The sequence below is a fragment of the Stegostoma tigrinum genome, chromosome 37 (genome assembly GCF_030684315.1).
Source record: "Stegostoma tigrinum isolate sSteTig4 chromosome 37, sSteTig4.hap1, whole genome shotgun sequence".
Taxonomy (NCBI): Eukaryota; Metazoa; Chordata; class Chondrichthyes; order Orectolobiformes; family Stegostomatidae; genus Stegostoma; species Stegostoma tigrinum.
In genome coordinates this window covers 622,082-638,971 of record NC_081390.1, presented here as the reverse complement: position 1 = coordinate 638,971, position 16,890 = coordinate 622,082, and the positions used below count along the sequence as shown (strand labels likewise).

General features: G+C 42.0%; 1 protein-coding gene across 3 annotated transcripts in view; it reads right to left on the bottom strand.

Annotated features, from left to right (window-relative positions):
• Positions 1-16,890, bottom strand: part of LOC125467636 (protein FAM149B1) — a 104,929-nt gene that overhangs the window by 8,964 nt on the left and 79,075 nt on the right. For 2 of the 3 annotated variants that reach the window (XM_048563764.2, XM_059640344.1), the window contains exons 13-14: positions 10,526-10,651; positions 1,661-1,742 (exon numbers count right to left, since the gene is read on the bottom strand). In XM_048563764.2, coding sequence (XP_048419721.2) covers positions 1,661-1,742; positions 10,526-10,651 — 208 coding nt within the window. Of the gene's footprint in view, positions 1-1,660; positions 1,743-8,785; positions 8,848-10,525; positions 10,652-16,890 lie in introns of those variants that run through there. The other variant, XM_059640345.1, reaches the window with a different exon arrangement.

Genomic DNA, 16,890 nt, shown 5'->3' with positions numbered 1-16,890 from the left:
AAAGTCCAAGACTGTGGTACAGGCAGATTCGACTGAGGCATTCAGGATATTTCTATTCACAAAGTTTTATTATCTGAAGAGAAACAGTGCACATGGGGAGACAGCTACTTAGACTCAATGAGTTCTGTGCAGAGTGAAAAACCGATGGTAGTCGAAATGGCCTCCTTTTGTGCTGCAGCAATTCTGTGATATTTGGAGGAGGGACAGTTGGCTTAAGGAGTTGCTGCTGATGTAGTAATTGGAAATCTTCTCAAAAACTTTATACTTGGAGGAAATGAGAGGCAGATTGATGTTGATATACACAGCCTGAATAGAGATACAGAACTAGTGTTGCTGCAGCCTGGGGCCACACAGACACAAGGCTGGTATTGCTGGAGGCACAAGGAATACAGGCACAGGATGATGTTGGTGTAAGAAGGGGAACATAGACACAGGGCTGGTGTTGCTGGAGGCAGGGGAAAACAGACTTGGCTTGTGTTGCTGGAAGCAAGATGGGATACAGACACAGGCTGACGTTGCTGCAGGAAGGGAAAACACAGGCATGAGGCTGGTGTGGCTGCAGGTAGGGAGAACACTGACAAAGTTATTTTTTAAATTCATTCATGGGATGTGGGCACGTTTGATCAGCATTTATTGCCCATCTCCAGTTGCTTTTGAGAAAGTGGAGTTCAAATGGCTATGGTTCATTTGATGCAAGCGGACACAGAATGCCATCAGGGCAGGTATTTCATGATTTTGTCTCAGGAGCATTGAAGGAATTGGGATACGTTTCAAAGTCTGAACAGAGTGGTTTACAGGGTAACTCATGAGTGCTTATCCCTGTGCAACTATCAGCAATTATTACCACATCTGATGTTATGATGGAAGAAAGGTCTTTGATAATACAACTGGAGATGTCTGGGTCTATGATCCCCTGTCAATTTAGATTTATGTTTTGCCATTTTTCACAAAGGCCATGAAGATTTCAACTTGAAATGTTTTTCTTAATATCAACATTCATCTTAAGCCAACTAGTCCCTGCTGCCATATTCTAATTCTTGAAATCAAATGGTGAAAGGTAGGACTACAGCCTGAATCTTTGCCTGTTTTTATAAGCTTCTATTGGCCGAGATAGATGTTGCAAACGTGTACTCAGCCAGTCAGAGTTCCAGAGCGCTTCTATTTTTTGAGTGAATCCCTAATTAATATGCATCAACTTTATGTAAATTAATACTCAATTAACTGAGAGCTGTACTGAGATTGCGCAGCACCCCGGCAAGATGTTAACAAGAGGCCCTGTGTATGTTCCAGAGACATCTACTTGAATGACTAGGGGAGTCCACATGTCCTAATGAACATGCATTATCCTATCAAAAATCATTTTTAAAAAAATTCTCTCATTGCTGTTGAACCACACCATATTAATTAAGATTTATGTATCCTACTAATTTTAAAATATACTAGTTCACAAATTTTATGGTAAAATGCACCATCTGAATGTAAATCCTTTTCTCCCTACTTCTGTTTTGAGGAATTCTTGTCATGCAATGTGAAACTGACTCTCGTTCTCTCTCTGCCTACAAGACTGAATAATGTGGTGAGCTGCTGATTTGCCACTTCAGAGTGAAATTGGAGTGCACCAGATGAAGGTTAAACAGTTCAAATCACACCATTAACTTACCTGGTCCAGCAAATCTCCTGTCAGTGTGTGACTGATGAGCATATTCCAGAGCAGTGAAGGACCGGTGGTAAGAAAAATCTGACTGGAAAAAACGACAGGAATACAATGTTTGTGATTATTGTCCCTCTTCACATTGTTCTGAAATAAAAAGTATCATCGAACCCATCAAGCTAGAAGTCTGTGTTAGAAATTGCCCTTTTGCTGATAATTGGCGTTTACTTCACTAATGACACAATTAATAGAATGAACATAAGAGTCTGCAGTTCAGGGCTCCCGTGGTGCAATGGTACTGTCGTTACCTCTGAGCCAGGAGACCTGGGTTCAAGTCTCACCTATTCTAAAGGTTGATTAAAAACATATGAGAATTTACAGGCAAAGAATCAGGTATTGATTAAAAAAAAAGTTTGCATCTCCCAAGAAAATATTCCTTATCCCAATCCCATATTAGACCCAGTCACCCCTCCATTGCCCTGCCGGCCAGTTCCCTCCATGCTCCACCTACCCCTTCTCCTCAGCCACACCCTCTACACACAAACATCCAAGATTGCCTAAATCAAATCTGTAAAGTCAACAGATCCACTGTATGGCAAACTCCCATCATCCTAGCTGCGGTCCCCAAGATTGCGCTTATAATGGGCGGGAAAGAAAGAAGATGACCCTTTAAGGGCACACAGGTGGTATAGTTGGTATGAAATGCACTGTCATGTTTGTAAATGTATGTTCACTCTTCTTCATCAGCTGTGGTGTGAACATCTGTCTAGCTGCAACTACAACATTGAAGATTTATAACCTAGGCATCCATAACACTGTGTGACGTTTACTAGCCCAAAGTGTGAAATGAGAAGGCATGATTAGTAAGTTTATGGTTAACACCAAAATTGGTCGCAGAGTAGACAGTGAGGAATTTCTAAGATTACAAAGGGATCTTGATCAAATGGGTCAATGGGCTGAAAAAATGGCAGATAGAGTTCAATCTGGACAAGTGTGAGGTATTGCATTTTGGTACAACAAACAAGGATACGGTTTATACAATTAATGGTAGGTCCTTGGGTAGTGTTGTAGAACAGAGGGACCTAGGGGTGCAGATACATAATTCTTTGAAGTTTGCGTCACATATAGACAAGATGGTTAAAAAGGCATTTAGCATGCTTAATCCTGAGTACAGTAGTTGGGAAGTCAGTGTTCAGGTTATACAGGACATTGGTGAGGCTCCTTCTGGAATACTGTGTCCAGTTCTGGTTGCCTAGTTATAGGAAGGACATTATCAAGCTAGAGAGGGTTCAGAACAGATTTACCAGGTTGTTGCTGGGTATGAAAGGTTTGAGTAATAAAGAAAGGTTGGATTGGCTGGGACTTTGTTTACCGGAGTGTAGGTGGTTGAGAGTTGATCTGATAGGAGCTTATAAAATGATGAGAGGTATAGATAGAGTTAATGGTAGTTGTCTTTTCCCTAGGATGGAGGATTTCCTTTATTTACATGGGCACTATACCTGCGCTGTCACTAGCCAGATCAGAGCCAGTACCTAGACTGAGGAGACCTCTGAATCTCCTGTTTATATCTGTCAACCAGGGGTTCCTAATTGGGCCAGGTTAACAACCCCAATCAAGAATCTCAGTTAATGAGATCCACCAGGCCATTGTTCCAAATCAGTAAAATTCTCATCTAAATCATTTATATAAATGACAAACAAAAGTGGACTCAGTACCAATTCTGCTCATAAAGAACTCTGGTCTGAAAAAGACAACCCTCCACCACCACTGTTTTCTCCCGTTAAGACAGTTTTGTATCCAACTGGCAAGCTCACCCTGAATCCCATGTGATCTAACTTTATTAATTTGTCTATTATGCACTATCTTGTCAAAGGCTTTACTAAAGTCCAAGTAAACAATATCTGCCACTCTGCCTCATCAGGGTTTCTGCTTTGTTTAGGTGTAGGCATTGACTTCCAGAAGAGAAAGAAAAAATCCAACCCAACTATTTGTAAGTTTCATCCATTGCCGAGTGAACACATTTGTTAGATCTTGTGAGCATAATGGCTCTTCACTGCATCAAACCCAAATTAATTCCAATGTAGTGCTTTCTTCTGAACAACAAAAATCAAAAATTAACACTTCAAAAAGGCATGGAAAACAAGTATAACAAAGGAGGGAAGCATGTAGGCATACCCGCTCAAGATTAACCACATGAAGACACAGTATAAGCTCAGCTCAGAATAATATAGCATATCACTTTCTTCATTAACTGGTCCTCAGTTTCCCTCCTCGCTGAGCAATAAAAAGAAAGTGTTTCTCATTTTGAACCCTTGTCTGCTGATCTGGGTATCAACTGAGAAGACTGTAGAAAGCAAGACCTCCCTCACTATTCATGATGATCCAAGTTTGCTGAGCACAAACACATCCAAGAAGAAGTAAATCAAAGACAATCCTCAGATGAATGCAGTGTCACGGCATATCACAAAATTATACATCTAACCACCACTGAACTACCTTGGACAACTCTTCCCACAAAGATGCATGAAACATTAATGGTGCCTGTCCCAGTTAGAGTGGCCCATGTGGGATATCTGAAGCCCATTGCTGGCAGCCAAGACTGTAAAATGGGAAGCTGCTAATTAACAATCTTTACTGCATCACAATATACCATACTGAAACATTCAAACAATAACATCCAATCCAACAGCAATGGGAGTGGAGAGGTTCCATAAATAGACAGACAAGTGACGGACCTGTGTAGGACTTAGCAGTGATGGCAGGGACGTTTAGAAGGGCTGACGAGCCCAGTTGGCAGCTGGTAGCAAGGCATCAGCACAGAGGCATGGGGATCAAGAGGTCGAGCCCAGCATGGGGGAAGAGATTGAACCCAAATGTGAGAGAGAGTTAAAGCCCTGATGGGGAAAGCCCAGTGTGGAGCTACTGCAGGCCCAGGGCTAAGGAAGGACTTAAATCTGGAACTTTTTACTTCTTAATTTACTACTTAAAACTGCCATGAATTGGAGTGTTGAAAATTTAACTTATTTCTTTACTTTTCTACTTTTTACCTAAGATTTTGCACCTAGGTATTCATGTACCTAAGATGGTGCCATGAACAGCAACATTGTAAACTATTCACTTATTTCCTGTATTCCTGTACTTGAGTATACTTGACAATAAAACGTACTTCTACTGAAAAGAGCAGTGATAGCAGAGAGGTCCCAGAAGCAGACTGACCAGTGGGAGAGCTACTTCAACAAAACTAAAGTGCGATATCACAGCACAGCGTTTAAGTAACGAAAGGCATTTCTCTCGTGACCGGATATTATTTTAAGCTGAGGCTGTAAGTACAGTTTAAAACCATTACACCAATAATTAACACTGTATAACTTCAAAACAAAATTTCTTCACTTGTTAGAATAAAGGGATTCTGGTCATTTGTCTGATCTAAACAAGAAACAGATTTTTCTGGTGTATATTTAAGTAGGGCCTGTGAGGGAGGCATAGGAGGAGATATCAAGGGCTTCGGCAGTCATTTTCAAATCCTCTCTGGCCATAGGTGAGTTACCAGAGGACTGGAATCTGCTAAGGTCATTCCATTATTAAAAATATCAAGGAAATTATCAACCATAAAATTACAGCCTAGGCAGTCTAATCTCAGTGGTGAGGAAACTATAAGAAGTAATTCTAAGGAGCAGAATATATCTGACTAGGCCAGCATTTATTATCTATCTCTAATTGCTCAAAATGCAGTTGAGAGGTCAACCATATTTCTGAGGGGTCTGGAGTCACACAGTTCAGTTCAGGTAAGGACAACAGAGTTCTTTTCTGTAAAGAGCAGTAGTGAACTTCATAGGTTTTTTTATGACATGATTCCATTAGGTTAGTTTCTTCCAGATTTTTAATTGAACTTAAATTACACCATCTGTCATGCTGGAATTCAAACCCATGTCCACAGAACATTAGGCTGGGGTTCTGGATTACAAGTAGTGACATTACCACTAGACCACTGCTTCCCTGAGGAGATGGCAGTGATGGATATCCTCCGACTTGTCCTTCTGCAGTCAATGTGGAGTAGGGACACACAAAGTGCTCTGAGGGGTGAGTTTTCCAGGACTTTGAGTTAATGTTAGTGATTATTTGTGAATCAGAATGGTGCATGACTTGAAGGAAAGCCTAAAGGTGGCATGGCCCATCCTTGTCCTTGTAAATGTAGAGGTCATGGTTTTGTAAGGTACTGTGGGTATATGGTGGAATAGCAGTAGTGCAAAAGGCCCAGGCTAATACACTGGCGACAAGGGTTCAAATCCCATCACAGCAGCTGGTAAATTTCACTAATACATTTGCAATATAAATCCAGTTTCAGAGAGTGGACCAAGACACTATTATAAAAAGTAAAAACATATCTGGTTCACCGCTGTCTTTTCTGGAATGCAATCTGCCATCCTTATCTGGTCTGATTTTAATGTTAGTCCAGACTTGCAAGATGGTTGACTTGTAACCATCCTCTGAAATGGTCCAGCAAGTTACTGAGTTTAAGTTCAATTAGGGATGGGCAACAAATAATTGCCTTGCCAGTGACACCGACATCCCATACAAGAATAAAGAAAATAACATTTGCTAAGTTGCTATATATGCATTTCATGAATAACACACACTACTGCCACTGCACACAAATGAAGGACAGACTGAATGTTTAAAGTGACGAATGGAATGCCAATCCAGTTGAATGCTTTGCACTGGATGGAGTCGTCTCTTGAATTTTGTTGAAGTTACAATAGTTGAACAATGATTAATGACACAAAACTAGGTTGGAATGTCAGTTGTAGGCAGATGCAAGTTAACATCAAGTGGATATAATAAAGAACTGCAGAGCGGGCCAAGCCGCACCAGAGGAGCCGGAAGGCTGACGTTTCGGGTCTGGAGCCTTCTTCAGAAGTGGGGGAGGGGAAGGAGGTTGTGAAATAAATAGGGAGAGAGGGGGAGGCGGTTAGAAGATGAATAAAGGAGAAGAGAGGGTGAGAGGAGACAGACAGGTCAAAGAGGCGGGGGTGGTGCCACTGAAGGTGAGTGCAGCTGGGGAGGTAGGTCACCCCGGGTCAAGGGGACGGGATGAGGTTAGTATGGGGGGGAATAGGTAGGAGGACTGGTCCGGGAGGCAGGGGCAGGCGGGGCTGGTTTTGGGATGTGGTCAGGGGAAGGGAGATTTTGAAGTCCACCTTGATGCTGGTTCGGTGCAGGATTTTTTTTTCTGCAGCAGTTTGTAGAATTGTTGGAAATGGTGAAAGCTTCAGTTTGGTTTGATAAACTCACCGTCCTGACATCTGCCCAAGTGGAACAATCTTGAAATGGAAGCCAAAAAAGTGATTGTGAAAGTGTCTCTGGAAATAGGACGGAATCAGAAACAGGAGCTGAAGGTAATGCTAGAAGGTGCTGATTTTAGCTTTCATTTACACTTTTCAAGTTCACCCTAACTCTCCACTGTAATTTGGAACCAGATTGTAAAGTTCAAAGGAGATATGGGACTTGACAAATCAATAACTACAGGATCACAAATTGGATGATGAAATGGTCTGAAGGACATCACTGAGGAGACAAATAAACAAGCAATGTACTTTCAAAGGACTCATAATGAAAGATTGAGTGCTGTCCAATGGTACAATTCAGAAAGCAATGAACAGAGTGACATTAGCAAGATAACAAGGTGTAGAGCTGGATGAACACAGCAGGCCAAGGAGCATCAGAGGAGCAGGAAGGCTGATGTTTTGGGTCTAGACCCTTCAGGAAAAAAAAGGACATTATCATCTGTTTATATCCTTCGAAAACAGCTAGGAACTAATAGTCACTGATAAAACAAATAGAACATGGATAAGCATATGGACGTACATGGAATAGTGTAGGTCAGATGGGCTTCAGATCGGTATGACAGGTCGGCACAACAGCGAGGGCCGAAGGGCCTGTACTGTGCTGTAATGTTCTATCTATCTATGCTGAAAATCTGAAACGAAAACAGAACAGTTCTGAAGAAGAGTCACTGGAATCGAACTGTTAACTCTGCTTGCTCTCCACAGATGCTGCCAGACATCAAATGGATTTGGACAGGCTAGGTGAATGGACAACATCATGGCAGATGGAACATAATATGGACATGGGGACAGTGTGGGAAAATAGCGAAAAGACAGATAATCAGTCAGTCATGGAGGAAAGGTCAGTGATAAAGCAGCTGATGACAAGTGGGCCCAGGTCAGGTCCAGGTTCACGTCCCACCTGCTCCAGAGATGTGTAATAATATCTCCAAACAGGTTGATTAAAAAGTATCTACCATGTGGAACTCCGGCAGCACTGACCTGGATTGAGATGAATTATCAAACCAATTATCAAACTATCTTCCTTTGTATTAATTATTACTCCAAACAGTGGAGTATTAACCTTGATCCCCATTAAATTTGGTTTACTAAGGATCCTTGGTGGTGCAGTGTCAAATGTTGCTCTAATTTCAATGGCAGTGATACCTTCCCTGAAGGCATTGTGGGTCGACCTACAACACATTGGCTTGCAACGGTTCAAGAAGACAGGTCACCAACATCTTCTCAAAGGCAGCTATGGACGACAATAACTGCAGGCCAATCAGCGATGCCCATGTCCGATGAATGAATTAACAAAAATTCATACTCATATTGTCTCCAGCAATACTTTTTTTAAAAACTCATGAACCTTTTTATTACAAAGATCAGTTCAGCTGTCCGTAATACTTCCTTCCCTTCTTTCACATTGGGCATACGTTTCTCCAAGGTTCTTTCTGTTTCCTATGAATTTGTATCATTCTGTAATTTCACTCTGAAATCACTTATGCCTTGAACTCATCTTGACGATGAGACTCACATCTTGTTTTTCACACTTGACCCTCATTAAATTCCTGACTAATTGACTTTCCCTCGTGCCTCCCATGTTCATTGATATTGTCAACAGCTCTCTGTCTTCGGGGCATGGGATCATCACCAACTGCAGGTTTCGTCCAAACTACACACCATCCTAATGTGGAAATATATTGCCATTCCTTCACTGTCACTGGGTCAAACTCTGGAACTCCCTCCCAAACATCATTGTGGATGTCCCACACCATATGGACTACAGTGATTCAAGAAGGAAGCTTACCACCACTTTCTCCAGGGTATTTAGGGATGGGAAGAAAATGCTGACATGGCCAATGTCCGTATCTAATAAAAGAATTAAGAATGAGCAGTTTTGACATTTAAAATTGACCAGTCTCAAGAGCTTTTCGGGAATGAGATTCCCGTATTTATATAAGAACAAAAATCTGAAAAAATCCCGAAAGTGCTGGAAATTCACAGCAGGCCAGGCAGCATCTGTGGAGACAAAAACAGATTATATTTCTAGCAGATTGCCTTTTGCCAGAACAGATTCCAGCATCCGTAACTTCTTGTTTTAGATTGCAGTTATGATGAAAAGGTGGAAGGCAGGAAAGATCAAATATCAAAAAATATGATGGTGCAAAGCAAAAGACAGTGGTAATGGACAAGGAAAGAAACACAAGATAAATCAGGAGGAGGTATATATGCTAAATTGTTGGACTAATTCAGACTCAATATAATCTGGGCTGTTCTTTTGTCACTTCAAGAAAGTATTGTTCCAGGAAATTGTCCCATTTACACACAAGGAATCTGCTATCTTTGAAATTCAAACTGTATCCCTTCTCCCAATTTAGCTGAAAATTAAATTCTCCCATTATAACAACACTGTTTTTGGAAGAAGTTTCTGATTTCTACATTTATTCATTCTATTACCTCGTCAATGCTGTCAGATAGTCTGTAAACTCACAGAAAGACACAAGGTATTTTTCCTTTCCGCAATACTGCCAAGAGCATTTCTACTGTCCATTCAGGCTTCCTGGTATCCTCCAGCCTACTTTCGTTGGGTTCTGCATCAATATTACCACTCCTATTTTTCCAATTTCTGTCTTTTCTAATAACCTTATTTACTGAAACATTTATCTTCCAGTCACATTGTTTGTAGCCAAATCTCAGTAATAGCCACTGTTTTATACCAGGTACTCTTGTAATTTTCTTATTTTAGTCCTAATGCTACTTGTATTCGTGTACTGAACTGTTATTAAACAACAGACTCTACCTTGCGGCTTTGCTAGAATCTGTTTCTCTTGCGTATTTTAACTGATAACTGTACAGCTTTCCATCATGTTTGCTGTATTTTGATCACATTCTGTTAATTCCATAAATATCTTCCTGTACATGAAATATATGTTTCAGCTTTAGCACAATAACTTATCTTGAATCTGATTCCCCTTTGTCATCTTTTATCAACTATTTATACTTATTATTTCAGTGAGACCCTTCTCTATCTTGATTGTTTTCAGGTCTCACTTATAGCACCACTTATGTTTTGAGTCAGTTCCTTGGTCCCAGCCTAGTTCAGGTGTAGCCCATTGTTCCTGTCCAGGTGATGTATTTCTTGCATTAAACAGAGCATATTTGCCACACTAATCCTTAAGCTGCATCTTTACTTTGTTGATCTATTATCCTTATGTCAATTTGAATGTTGTTCAGTTAATAATTCAGAGACTACTTTCCATGATATTCTGCTTTTTGGTTACCTCTAATCTTCTGCTCTTCAGAAAGGCCTCCTCCTTATTCTTCCCCATGTTAATGACCCTATTACAAAACAGAGCAAGTGCATCTTCCCAAGCCCAATCTTCAACTAAGCCGATCACTTGCTCTCCTTGAGTGAATGACGGCAACTCCAGCTGACACAGCATTTGATTAGTATACACAAGGACCAAGGATGCAGTGAGATATTTCTGGTTTGTCGCACTCCAGCTGCTGAGACATTGGCAAAGTCAAAACATATGTTCCTCCTTACCCGGAAGGTGTGCGAAGTTTTGGGCCTGGTAAAGTATTCATGTCCCGGAAATCTGTCTCTTGGAGGCAGATGACTTGTCTCATCTATTACTGCACTGTGAGCCCGATTTGAATACATTCGCATTTTCTACAAGAGGGTGGGGGTGAGGTGGTGGAAGAGAGAGTAGGAAAAAAGGTCAGTTAATTAGTGATTATTAACCTTTCTGTTCCTATGACTCAGTTTACTGAAATACAACATTTTGCTTTTGCTTTTTCGCTATCGAGCCTTCACAGACTTTCAAATACTTCAGTTTCTCACCCTGCCCACCTGAAGATTTTTGATGGGTTGAGTTTTCAGAGTCGTTCTCTGGTATTTTTATGGTATGTTGTGACAGTGTAGACTAATGATATTTTAAGGAAATCACACCACTCACACAACATACATTTGTCCAGAATTAAAAGAAGTCATTGGACAGTAATTAAAATGGCAACTCTAACTGATACCTTTTATTTCCCAAGCCCAGAATAATATGTTTATTGTAGTGACCCAACAGTGGCCCGGATAACACAGGATACAACAAGGATCAAACCAGATGTACATGAGCTGCACTACACTAAGCAGGCCTGACACTGGCTCGACCAGTCTTATTATTGAGTGGACATTTGCTGAATCAGCAGCACTAAAGTAAAATTCTGCAGATGCTGGATATGTAAAATGAGCAGAAAAATGCTGGAAATATTTAAGAAGTATGGCAGCATGTGTGGACTGAGAAACTGAGTGAACGTTTATGATGTGATCAACCTGAAATGTTTTTATGTCGACAGATGCCTGACATGCAGAATATTACCAACAATTAGAACAGAATCCCTACAGTGTGGAAACAGGCCATGAGGCCCAACAGGTCCACACCCACTCTCTGAAGTGTTTTCCACCCAGACTCACACGCCACTACCTCCACTAACCCTGTAACCCTGCACTTCCTATGACCAATCCATTTAACCTACACATCCTTGGATACTACAGGCAATTCAGCATGGTCAGTTCACCTAACCTTTGTCTTTGGGCTGTGGAAGGAAACCCATGTAGACAACTCATGCAGACAAAGGATGAATGTGCAAACTCCACACAAACAGTTGCGCGAGGCTGGATTTGAACCTGGGTCCCCGGTGCTGAGAGGCAACAATGCTAGCTACTGAGTCACCGTGCTGCCCTAAAAATTCTGTTTTAATTACTGGATGGACAAGCCCTGTTAAGGCATTAATACTTGATTAAATGTTTTTGGGATGCTTTTAAGTTGTCAATGATATTTTAAAAGAACTGGAGGGTAGGCCATTCAGTGCCTTGAATCTGCTCTGCCATTCAATTAGTTCATTTTTGATTAGTACTCAGCTCCATTTACCTTAAGACCTGCCCTTCACAAATTCGTGCAGAATCTCTTTGATCGACTTACTGAAGTATTTTCCCTCATGCATTCTACTATACTGGGTGGAAGCAATCAAATCTTGAAAATTTGTGAACGTTCAGGTCACATTATTTTTCTTCTAGTTTAATATTGTCTCTTGCCTTTCTCGCTGACCATAATTATTTAACTGCAGAACTGCAATGTGTACTGGCTTCGTATCATATCAAATACAATGTTGAATATTATCACAGCTTTTCTGAAGGTTTGCCCATCAACATTTCAAAAGGAAAAAAAAACATGCATAGCCCAATTAATTCAAGTCTTTGAAGAATTAAAAGAAAAATTAGACAAGGGTAATGCAGTCAGTGTTAAATGGATGGAATGACACTTTAGTTTATCTGTTTATGAAGCCTTCAATTATGCCTTTGTTACCTGTACATTTGACTTTTTCTGGTTGGCTTCTAATATACTAACCTCATTGAACTTGAGGCCATCCAAACTTCTGCTGCATGTGTCTAATTCATATCCACTACCGCTGTGATCATTGACCAACATTGTCTTCCACTTTAGAAAGAAGTCAATTTTAAAATTCTCATCCTTATTTTCAAATCCCTTCTGTAATCTTTTTCAGCAGCCATCAAAACACCTGTGCTTCTCTAGTCTTACCTGTTAAAGATGTGCACTTTTAAACCTTCACCTATGAAGGCCCCAAGCTGCATTCCCCTACAAAATCTTTCACTCCTCTTCTTTCTTTGCAGTCACTCCTGAAAACTCATTTGCACTAAACTTTTGGTCATTGACATGACACTTACCAAGTAGGCATGACAAGGTCAGGAGACACCTGGGTTTTGAATGCAAATTCCCCTGCAAGTCACAGACCGTTCTAATCTGGAAATATATCACTGTCCCTTTGCTGCCTCTGATCAAAATTCCAGAGCCTCTCTCTGAACAGCATTGTGGTTTAACCACAGCACATGGATTACAACAATCAAGAAGGCAACTCACCACCTTCTCCAGGGCAGTTAAGGATGGGAAACAAATGATGGCCACGCCAGTGATGCTGACATCCCATTAAAGAATAAAGAAAATCACCTTATGTGGCTCACGGTCAAATTTTAACAAAGAACATAGAACTGTACAGTGCAGTACAGGCCCTTCAGCCCACGTTGTGCTGAACTTTTACTTTTACCCTAATCACGCCTACCTTGTATTATCATCCATATGCCTATCTAATAGCCGCTTAAATGCCCCTAATGAGGCCAACTCCAATGACCGGCTCCGGCAATGCATTCCATGCCCCTATCACTCTGAGTAAAAAACCTAACTCTGACGTCTCCCCTATATCTACCTCCATTCACTTTAAAACTATGCCCCCTCGTAATAGTTACCTCCACCCTAGGAAAAAGTCTCTGGTTGTCTATTCTATCTATACCTCTGATAATTTTGTACACCTCCGTCAAGTCACCTCTCATCCTTCGTCGTTCTAAAGAGAAAAGCCCTAGCTCTCTCAACTTTTCCTGGTAAGACCTTCCGTCCATTCGAGGCAACATCCTGGTAAATCTCCTCTGCACCTTTTCTAACGCTTCCACATCTTTCCTGTATTGAGGCAACCAGAACTGGACACAATACTCCCGGCTGAACCAGGCTTTTGTATAGCTGGAGCATAACTTCATGGCTCTTGAACTTGATCCCTCTATTGATGAAAGCAAACACACCATATGTCTTCTTAACAACTCTATGCACCTGGTGGCAGCATTCAGGGAACTGTGAACATGAATCCCAAGATCCCTCTGCTCCTCTGCCAAGAATCTTTCCGTTAACCCTGTATTCTGCTTTCAAGTTTGTCCTTCCAAAATGAATCACCTCACACTTTTCAGGGCTAAACTCAATCTGCCACTTCTCAGTCCAGCTCTGCATCCTGTCAATGTCCCTTTGTAACCTAGAACAGCCCTCTCCACTGTCCACAACATGACCCACTTTCATACTGTCCGCGAACTTGCTAATCTACCCTTCCACTCCTTCATCCAAATCATTTTCGAAAATCACAAATAGAAGAGGGCCCAGGACAGATCCTTGTGGTACACTACTCGTAACTGAGTACCATATTGAATATTTTCCATCCACTACCACCCTTTGTCTTCCAGGGGTCAGCCAATTCTGAATCCAATCTGCCACATTTCCTCCTATCCCATGCTTCCTTACCTTCTTCATGAGCCTACCATGGGAACCTTATTAAACACCTTACTTAAATCCATGTGTACCACATCCGCTGCTCCACCTTCATCCACGTGTTTGGACACCCTTCAAAGAATTTAATAAGATTTGTGAGGCATGATCTGCCCCTCACAAATCTTTTGGCATTATACCTGTGGAGAGTGAGGACGAAAAGATCATCGCCAAAGGACCTGCGATCTCTTTCCTCGCTTCCCATAGAATCCATAGATAAATCCCATAAAACCCGGGGGACTTATCTATCTTCAACTTCCTCAAAATTCCTAGCACATCTTCCTTACTAACGTCGACCTCCTCTAGCCTACCAACCCATTTCACACTGTCCTCCTCTACAACTAGGTCCCTTTAAGTTGTCAGAGATAATGGGAACTGCAGATGCTGGAGAATCCAAGATAACAAAGTGTGGGGCTAGGTGAACACAGCAGGCCAAGCAGCATCTTAGGAGCACAAAGCTGACATTTCAGGCCTAGCTCAGTTGTCAATACCAAAGAAAAATATTCATTAAGTACCTCTCCTATCTCTTTAGGCTCCATGAACAAATTCCCTTTACAATCCTTGATTGGCCATACCCGTTCTCTGGTCATTCTCTTATTCCTCATTTACGTGTAAAAATCCTTGAAATTTTCCTTGATCCTAACTGCCAAGGTTTTCTCAAGCCCCCTTATAGCTCTCCTAAGCTCTTTCTTCAGCTCCTTCCTGGATAACTTGTATCCCTCTCGAGCCTTTTCTGTGCCTTGTATCCTAAATCTTACATAAGCATCCTTCTTTGTCTCAACCAGTTGTTCGACCTCTCTCAAGAAACAAGGCTCCCTCACTCGACGGCATCTTCCCTGCCTGCTAGGGACAAACATACTGAGCACACGCAGTATGCATTCCTTAAACAATCTCCACATTTCAACAGTGCTCTTCCCTGACAACATCTGCTCCCAATTTATGTTACCCTAACAGAATTGTAACTACCTTTCCCCCAGATATACACCTTACCATGCTGTATGTACCTATCCTTTTCCATGACCAGTGTAAAAATAACAGAGAAATGACCGCTACCACCAAAATGCTCTCCCACCAACAGGTCTAACACTTGGCCAGGTTCACTGCCAAGCACCAAATCCAAATTGGCCTCTCCTCGTGTTGGTCTATCTACATACTGTGTCAGGAATCCTTCCTGAACGCGCGGGACAAAATCCGCTCCATTTAAACTATTACAACGGCAAAGTTTCCAATCAATATTTGGAAAGTTGAAGTCACCCATGACCATGACCCTGAGACTTCTGCATCTTTCTAGTATCTGCCTCATCAGCTCCTCTACTTCTCTGCAACTATTAGGGGGTCTGTAAAAAAGCCCCAAAGTGATTGCTTCTTTCTTGTTCCTGACCTCAACCCAAACTGACTCTGTAGATATATCATTTTCCAACTGCCTTTCAGTAGCTGCTATATTAGTCCTGACTAGCAATGCTACTTCCCCGCCTCTTTTTCCACTGTCCCTATTTCTTTTAAAGCATCTAAATCCCAGAACTTCCAACAACCATTCCTCTCCCGGAGCTACCCAAGTTTCTGTCATGGCCACAACATTGTAGTTCTAAGTTCATCTGCCTAATTTCTGATACTTTTAGCATTGAAGTATACACACCTCAAACCATCTCTGTGTCCACAATTACGCTCCATTGACCTCATTTCTTTATAAACAACCTCACTCCCTGTTTTGTCCATTGGATGTCTGAATGCCTCATCCACTGAATCATGAATTCGGTTCCCCGGCCCCTGCCAATCTAGTTTAAACCATCCTGTATAGCTCAAACAAACCACGTCCCCGCCGCCCAGGATATCTGTGCCCTTCTGGTTCAGGTGCAACCCATCCTTACTGTATAGGTCCCACATTCCACAGAATGTGCTCCAATTATCCACATAATGGAAGCCCTCCCTCCTACACCAGCCCTGTAGCTATGTGTTTAGCTGCGTTCTCTCTCTATTTCTTCCTTCATTATCATGTGGCACTGGTATTAATCCAGGGATAACTACCCTCTTTGTCCTGGTCTTCAGCTTCCAACCTAACTCCCTGTACTTGTTTTTCACATTCTCTGTTCTTTTTCTACCTATGTCATTGGTACCGATGTGTACCATGACTGCTGGTTGCTCACCCTCCCCCTTAAGGATCTTGAAGACACTAGCTGAGGCATCACGAACCCTGGCACCCGGGAGGCAACATACCATCCGTTCATCTTGTTCGTGTCCACAGAACTGCCTGTCTGTGCCTCTTACTATTGAATCCTCCACTACAATTGCTCTCCTATTCTCCCCCCTTCCCTTCTTTGCCACAGGGCCAGGCTCAGTGCAACAGACCTGTCTGCTGTGGCCTTCCCTGGTAAGTACCCCACTCCACACCCCCACCCCCCCAACAGTATCCAAAATGGTATACTTATTATTGAGGGGAATGGCCACAGGGGATCCCAACCCTGTCTGCCTATCCCCTTTCCCCTTCCTGACAGCCACCCAGCTATCTTGTTACTGTACCTTGGGTGTGACCACCTCCCTATAACTCCTATCACCCCCTCAGCATCCCGAATGATCCGGAGCTCATCCAGCTCCAGCTCCAGTTCGCTAATGCAGTTTTTGAGGAGCTAGAGTTGGGTGCACTTCTCACAGGTGTAGTCAGAGGGGATACCAGCAGTGACCCTTACCTTCGACATCCTGCAAGAGGAGCATGCAACTGCTCTAGCTTCCATTCCCTCTACTGTGGATTTCCAGAAGAATT